At 57.0% G+C, this 7,700-nt stretch overlaps 2 protein-coding genes across 2 annotated transcripts in view; both read left to right on the top strand.

Annotated features, from left to right (window-relative positions):
- LOC106896193 overlaps positions 1 to 4,216 on the top strand; it is a 7,925-nt gene extending 3,709 nt beyond the window's left edge. Inside the window, exons 2-9 of the mRNA XM_014955976.1 lie at positions 3 to 213; positions 713 to 829; positions 1,375 to 1,476; positions 2,060 to 2,182; positions 2,409 to 2,501; positions 2,946 to 3,038; positions 3,301 to 3,358; positions 3,944 to 4,216. Of these exons, the coding sequence (XP_014811462.1) occupies positions 3 to 213; positions 713 to 829; positions 1,375 to 1,476; positions 2,060 to 2,182; positions 2,409 to 2,501; positions 2,946 to 3,038; positions 3,301 to 3,358; positions 3,944 to 3,995 (849 nt within the window). The 3' untranslated portion in view covers positions 3,996 to 4,216. The remainder of the gene's footprint in view (positions 1 to 2; positions 214 to 712; positions 830 to 1,374; positions 1,477 to 2,059; positions 2,183 to 2,408; positions 2,502 to 2,945; positions 3,039 to 3,300; positions 3,359 to 3,943) is intronic.
- A 2,667-nt stretch (positions 4,217 to 6,883) lies between these two features.
- Positions 6,884 to 7,700, top strand: part of LOC106896192 — a 16,016-nt gene continuing 15,199 nt past the window's right edge. The window contains exons 1-2 of the mRNA XM_014955975.1: positions 6,884 to 6,897; positions 7,343 to 7,385. Of these exons, the coding sequence (XP_014811461.1) occupies positions 6,884 to 6,897; positions 7,343 to 7,385 (57 nt within the window). The remainder of the gene's footprint in view (positions 6,898 to 7,342; positions 7,386 to 7,700) is intronic.

The raw sequence follows: 7,700 nt of genomic DNA, 5'->3' as shown, positions 1-7,700 counted from the left end.
AGGTGTTCTGTGACGTGGCAGAGGGCAAGGTGGACACCATCACCTGGAAAAAGGATGGGCAGCCCCTTCCTGCAGAGAGAGGATCCCACCTCTCCGGCAGCCTCAGCGTGTTGTCCCTGAGATCGGCCAAGAAGTCGGACTGTGGCTCCTACTCCTGCAACGCCAGCAACAGGATAAGCTGGCAAGAAACCTCTCTGAACATCACCATCGCAGGTGATCACTGCTGGGGTTTCATCTCCCACCCCTCTTCCTGCTCTCCACCCTTCCCTGGGGCCCCCTGAGGGCTTCATTCCATCCCTCTGCCTCCATCCCCCCAAAATCTGGCCACCCTCTCCTGCTGTTGGCAGGAGCTCCCCATGGCAGGATGATCAGCAGCAATTCCCGGTCTCTGATCCCACCAAGGCACAATCTGCTGCCTCCTTGGCAGGAGATTGGCAGTTACCTCTTGGAGAAGGTCCCAAGTGATGGCCCTTGGCCAAGGCAATGGTGAAGAGGACATGGGCAGGGGTGTTGGACAGTCTGTAGACATCCCACATCCCAGGGTGGACATTCTATGGACCACAGGCTGCAGCAGAGAGCACTGATTTGGCCACCAGCTGGAAAATAAATTGAGTCCGTCCTAGTGATGGAAGAGCCCCATGGCCCCCCAGAGGCCTCCATGCTGGTCCTGCTGGTGGCCTGACTCCTGGTTCCTCGGGGGGGTGGGTTCCAGGTCTCTCCCCTGCCTTGCAGGACGTGCTGAGGCTCGCAGTGGTCGCCGTGGTCTTCGCTGCCACCTCGGGATGGGGATTGATTTTTCCCGTCTGCCAGTCTGAAAAGCTCCGAATACGTGAGTGGGCAGTTGGGGGGCAGCTTGAACCTCCATTTCCCTCGTCTGGGGGGGCAGAGCAAGCAGCATTACTGTGGGAAGGGCTGGTAATCAGCTAATTGCCTCTCCAGCTGTCCAAGTGTCTCGTCTTCACATCATCTGGCAGGTAAGAGCAGAAAAACTTTCACTGGCAAGATTTTTAGCAGTGAAAACTGCTTTTACTCTGTTTTCAAGCTGGGTTAGATCCTGCCACTTCCCAGACATCTCTGTCCTAGAGAGTTGAGGTTGTCAATTGGCACTTTTATAGAAAAAAATGTTTCTTCAGGAGCATTTCTTTTATTCCAGGGCTCCATCGATAGGGGAGCACGTTCAATACACCCAACCAGGGGGGCACAGAGCCCTTCCCAGCCCCTCACTCCAAAGAGCAGGTCAAGCCAATGAGGTCCTGGCCAGGGATGGGGACCCCGGGTGGGGATGGGCTGCATTCCCCCTGAGGGAGGGGTGGGGGCTGGCGCAGGCCATCATGGGGGGGTCACAGCAGTCACCCCACGCTGCTCTGTGTGCAGGGGGGGAGCTGTGGAGGTGGCTCAGTGCCTACACCTGCGGGCTGGTGTGCGTCGCCTCCATCCTCACCAGCACCGCCGGGATCCTCTGGATGCGAGAGGAAGGTAGGAGGTGGCCCCTGGGGGGTGTTGAGGTGGGGGGGACGGTGCTGTGCAGACCCCAGAGCGATCCTTGCTGTGCAAACCACACAGGGTGAAGACCTGATGGGAGATGTAAAGCCTTGTGGGGGTCCAGGAGGAAGGGACAACCCCAGGGAGGGAGGGTGATGGTGCCAAACATGGGGGAATAGACCCAGCCAAGGCGACACGGGGCTTCCCCACGTGTGATCCCAGCTGGTTGTGGGGGCCCGGACCACCATATGGATTGCACACCCACCCGTACGATTCACGTAGTTCCTCTCCTTCTCCCAGAGCCCTTCCCAGAGTTAACTGCAGAAGGACAGGTAAAACCACAGGAGCACAGAATGGTTTGGGTTGGAAGGGACCTTAAGGACCATTTACTTCCAACCCCCTGCCCTGGGCAGGGACAAGGGATGACCAAGGGATAGAGAGGCCTCTTGCAAGGACAGACTGGAAAGGCTGGGAGTTGGGAGAGTTGGGAAAAGGGATGTGGTGGGGCGTTACGAAACTATGACAGTGGTAGGCAAGGGCAAGAACCGCTGCTCTGCCTCATCCTGCTCTCTTCCAGGCCCTTCTGTTGCCATCATCCTGCCCCAGATTGCCCTCGCATACGCCATCGTGGTGAACTTCCTGGTCTCTGCCACCGTGACCTTCCAGCCTGCAAAGTTCACCCAATTCAAAAGCAGAACGGGTGAGCTGTTTCACCAAGGCTGGCAGCAGGGAGGGAGATAAAACTGGCCCACTGGGTTATTTTGCCCAAAAATCTCATCCTTCACTTGTTTAAATTAAATCTTTATTTCTACTTCCATACTACCTGAGGCTGGTGGACTCTGCCCCAGCCCAGGGGTGAGGGTAGGGCTCCCCGTCCCTGTCCCCTGACACCAGTAACACCACTCTGTCACCTTTCCCTCGGCCAGCACAGCAGACCTTGGGCTACGCCGCTCCCGGAGGGGTGGTTTCGGTGGTGCTGACGACCAGCGTCCTCATGAAGAACATCCACCATCGCCACGGTGAGCGGGGGTGCTCCAGGGACCACCCCAAGGGTTTGCCACACTCAGGGTAAAGCTTGTCCATCACACCTAGTCCCGAAATCCCCTCAACGCCACCACTCGGAGTTAGACCTGCTCCAAAAGAAATCCAACAAACTGGGGTTTTAAGGGAATTGAAATCGTTGTAAAAGCAAAAATTGTTTTCGCCACCACTCGGAGTTAGACCTGCTCCAAAAGAAATCCAACAAATCGGGGTTTTAAGGGAAGTGAAATCTTTGTAAAAGCAAAAATAGTTTTCAACACATTCTTCCTTTTATTTTATTTTATTTTTATTTTTATACTTATTTTTATTTTTATTTTTTGGCATGTGTGCCTGTTTTCATGGTGGCCATTTGCTTTTCTCCTTTCTCTCCTCCTGCCTCGGACGGCGTTCTGCGCTGATGCCGGGGTCGGTGTGGAGGGCAGAAGAAGGATGCACGGAGCTGGTGGAGGTGACCGCCCTCGTGGTCAGCACGGCGGCCGTCTCGGCCCTCCCACTCCTCGCCATCTTCCTCTGCTGTGAGTCCCCCTGCCCCTCCACCCCCCGCCTGACCTGCAGCCAGCTGCTTTCCCTCTGTCCCTGACGCGGTCAAGCAGCCACGTGAATTATTTAAAAGTCACGTGTTGGGCTCTTGTGAAGACCCCAAGACCTCTCCGCCGGTCGTGTCCCGTCCCCAGGGAGCCCCAGGCAGGGTCCCTGAGTACAACATCCCGTCCCCTGCGCCCGGTGCCCCTCACTCGGCTCCTCCTGACGCCCGGGCACGGGCTTGTCCTTCCTCAGACCACACGACCCAGGGATGGCAGAAGGAACGTGACTCCAGCTCCGTGGACAAGGAGAGGTAAAGTTGCCTTTTTCCCCTCGTAAATTCATGCCGTCTTGAAGGGCAAAGAGCAGAATATGGGAAATATCCCCTGCCTTAAGTCCCAGACCCCAAGAAAGAGGCAGCCCAGCACTGCCCTGCCAGCCCCTGGCTTCACCCTGGGTTCAGAGCTGGTAGCCCTGGTGGAGATCCCCATCCAGGAAAGGGCTCAAGTCTCCCCACAAATCCCTCCCTTCCTCAGCCTGAAGTTTTTAAGCCTTAATTCCTGCTGGTTTCATCCAAGTTTTTTAGGGTTCAGCTGCGCCGTGGGTGTGTTTGGGCTTAGCCAACCTGCAGGAAAGCACCCCGGGGCATCCCAACCTCGTGGGCCTGAAGGACCACCTTCTCTTTGCCCCAGCCAAAACCCTCCCAAGGCCCAGAGGAATGAGTATCACAGCCATTTGTAGGTTCTCCACGTGTCTTTAGGCAATGCAAGGGGTGGGCATGGAGAGGGACCACCGTGGCGATGGCCTCTGCCTGGGGACGGGGCAGGTCTGGAGGGGCACAGCAGGACCCCTGGCTGGGGCGATGCTCAGCATGTCCCACCCTCCTCTTCCTCTCCAGGTCCTTCGAAATGTCCCAGCTGGCCAGCAGGGACTCTTTCTCCACCCGTTAGAGGTTGTTCCTCCCTCAGCTGAGCCAACCCGACCTTTCTCCCAGGTTTGGTGGGTTCAGGGCTCTCGGTTCCCGTGGGGTTGACCCTCTGCAAAGTCTGTAATAAACGGCAGTGAAATGAACCCATTTCTGCCTTTTTTCTTAAACAGAGAACCGGGGGAGGCCCAATGCACATTTATTCCTCTTTCTTCCTCTTGAAAAAAACAGGCTTTAAAGTAAAGAAGCGACTTTAGCCCAATAACGAGGTCACATCTTTTTTTAAACACCTGTGGGTTTGTGTGCCCCCTCACCACCACCCCCCCCCAGCACGGGCTGCACCCCTCCTTCCTGGTGGGGGTGATTTCAGGGCATGTTTTGGGGACCTCCCCCTGGTGGGGGGCGTATCAGGCTCTCTCCCCCTGAATCCACAGCTCCATCTGCTGCCTCTTCCCTTTAGGATGGGGCAGCATCTCCAGGGAAACCTGTGTCCCCCCCGCCCCAGCAATGCTCTGGGGGGGGCAGCAGCTGCTCTGATACGTATTTGCTTAAATGCAAATTGCTCTATAAAAGCCCTGAGCGGTTCGGGGGGGCGTTGGTAGGATCTCCTCCGCCCCTCCCTGGGTTTTCCTGCCCACAAATTGGAGCTCAGCTGTGGGGTGGGTCTGGGGGGGCGATGGGGGGGCCGGGAGCGGGATGCTGCCTACAGAGAGGCACCCCTGCTTCAGGGCAGGGGTTTCTCGCTCCCCGTGGCCAGCAGCAGTCTGGATCTTTATTAACTTGTTATTTGTTTTCCTCCGTGTTTATTTTCCTGCTTGAACGTCTGTCACATCTGTATGTCAGCCCCCCCCCGCGCCCCCCTTCCCACCGAGAGAAACAGCAGCTCCGGGGCCTCTGGGAGCCTGTTCCCTCAAGGAGGAACCGAACTGTTTACGGACCCCTGTGGCTTTATGGGCAGAGTTCCTGCATTTGCCCCCTCAGAGCCCCCCCGGGGGCTGTCTCTGAGACAGGTTCACAAAGTCCAAAAGATGATTTATTGCAGCAACAGATGCAGCAGGTTGGGAATGGCCCTTCGTCACCACACTGGCTGCAATAGTGCTCATGTGTGATGATAGCAAATATCAATAAATACTATTATAGCAAAACAAATGCCCTCCTGCTTATCCCTCCCCAAGAGGTGAGGGCACAACCTTACCAAGGCGTCCCTCCCCCGGGGGGCACGGGGAGCGCAGCCCCTCCGCTGCCTCCTCTAAGTCTCCAGCCCCTTCTCCCCCTGAGAGAAACTTTGCCCCAGGTCTGTGTGCCCCCACCTTCTCTGCTCCCCTCCCCGGGGTGATGCTTAACGTGACCTCCAGCGATTTTAACCTCTCATGTCCCATTCCCACAACCCCTCTCCAAACAGCCTGACCTCGGAGGACCCCGCAACTCAAGTACCAGGAGTTTAGCCAGGTGGAGAGGTAAGAAAAATAGATATCAAAATCAAAAAGCAGGGACTTAGGCTCTGAGCACCCCAGGGTTTTAATCCCACATCCACCCCTGCCCTCCCAGTTTTGCGGCTGGTTTTAGCCTTCAGGATACAGGGAAACCACGGCTTGTCATGTGGAGCTACAGTCAATGACAGATGGAAAGGAGGGGGCAGGGGTTGTTTATGTACCCCCGAGCCTCATGTCCTGCTCTCCTGTTGCTCAGTGAATTCTCTGTTGATTTTCCGTTTGCTTAGTTCTTAACAGCAGACTCTCTGGCTTCCCCGTAATACCATTAAGGCTTAAAGCCAGCAGGGGCTGATTTGATTGAGCAGGCTAACAGGGACTGCTGAGGGTACCTGGTTGCTCAGGATGGTGAGCAGATGGCTCTTGATTGCTGGCAGGGCTGGGCACTCCACAGCATCCCCGGGCAACCCGGGCCAGCCCTGGCTCACCCTCACAGTGAGACAGTGGTTTCTACTATTCGGACTGAAAATGTCCTTTCTGACGTGTGCCCATGGCTTCTTGGTCTGTCCATGGGCACCACGGAAAAGTCTGACTCCCTCTTCCTTACAGCCCCCTTTAGATATTTATACCCCATGATGAGATCCACCACCCCCCCTCCTCCAGGCTGAACGGTCCCAGCTCTCCCAGCATCTCCTCAGATGGGAGATGTTTCAGTGCCTGAGCCATCACGGTCGCCTTTTGCTGGACTCTCTCCAGTAAGTCCATGATTATTCCTGTACTGGAGAGCCCAGAACTGGACCCAGCACTCAGATGGGGCTTCACCAGTGCTGAGCAGAGGAGAAGGGTCACCTCCCTCGCCCTGCAGTGGTGCTCCTCCCAATGCAGGACACTCTTGGCCACCTTTGCTGCATGAGCAGGTTGCCGGCTCATGGTCAAGGTGGTGTCCACCAGGACCCCTGCACTCTGCAGAGCTGCTCCCCAGCTGGCCAGCCCCTACCTGTCCTGGTGCCAGGGGCTGTTTCTCCCTAAGGGCAGGACTTGGCATGTCCCCTTGGACTGCATGAGGTCCCTCTCAGCCCATTCCTGCAGCATGTCGAGGTCCCTCTGGACGACAGCATGACCCTTGGGTGGACCAGCCACTCCTCCCAGCTTTGTAGCATCAGCAAACCAGCTGAGGGTGCACTTTGTCCCATCACCCAGGTCATTAATGAAGAGGTTAAACAGGTCCAGCCTCACTACCCACCCTCTGGGATGCTCCATTAGCAACAGCCCTCGGGGTCTGGCTGTTCAGACAGTTTTCAACCCAACCCCCTGCCCGCTTATCCCCCCAGACCTGCTCAGCTTGGCCACAAGGATGCTATGAGAGACAGCGTCGAAAGCCCGGCTTGGCAAGTGCTGTGGTGCTGTGTAAAAGAAGGTGCTCAGTGAGGAGCCAGAGGTCCCAGAGGACAGGGATGGGCTGGAGATCTTTCCTGGAGCCGAAATGTCCCTGCAGAGGTGGGTGCAGAGGGCAGGGGGAGCATCCTGCTGCGCGGTGGTGAATGCACAACAGTTTGTTGTCCTTTAGACAATTATCCCATCGATGATCTCTCCCCGCCAGGTAATTGGAGGGTTGAAATGTAAACACATTTGTTAGAGTAAGACTAAATAATTACATTAAATGGCACCACCCGGTGCCGTGCTCTCCCCCAGGGACAGCCCCTCTGGGACCCTGCGAGCGCTGCAGCTCCGGGAGGGAGGGAAGGGCTCGGGGCTGGCCTTGAAACCAGACCTTGAAACCCACCCCCAGAGCTGGCTGAGAACATTTTTTAAAGTTTTAAATCATTTTACAAATTTTTTTTAACAGACATTAGAGCCTTCTAAAAGGGCATTTTTGTCCGTCGCTTTCGAAATGAAAGAAGAGGGGAGTGGAGAACTGAAGGGGCGGGGGCTGCGGGACCAGGAGACCGGGAGGAGAAGGGACGAACAGACCCGCCAGGGCTGCTGTGAGTGCTGCGGGACGGGAACCGGGACGGGCTCAGCCTCCGGGGCTGCCCGGTGTGGCCGGGAGATGGGCACGGGGACCGGAGAGGGATGGGGACAATGGGGACAGGACGGGGGGACCGGGGACCGGAGAGGGATGGGGACAATGGGGACAGGACGGGGGGACCGGAGAGGGATGGGGATGGGATGAGGGGAGCGGGGACAGGAGCGGTGGAGGTGGGCTCTGGAGGGGTTATGCCGAGGACTGGAGCGGTGGGGGATGCCATGGGGGACAGAGGGATGAAGTGGGGACCGGGGGGAAAAGGGGAGGGGGGGGG

This window comes from Calidris pugnax, unplaced genomic scaffold (assembly GCF_001431845.1).
Source record: "Calidris pugnax isolate Ruff unplaced genomic scaffold, ASM143184v1 scaffold281, whole genome shotgun sequence".
In the NCBI taxonomy this organism is placed as follows: Eukaryota; Metazoa; Chordata; class Aves; order Charadriiformes; family Scolopacidae; genus Calidris; species Calidris pugnax.
The sequence above is the reverse complement of the archived record's forward strand: the minus strand, read 5'-3'. Positions and strand labels throughout refer to the sequence as shown.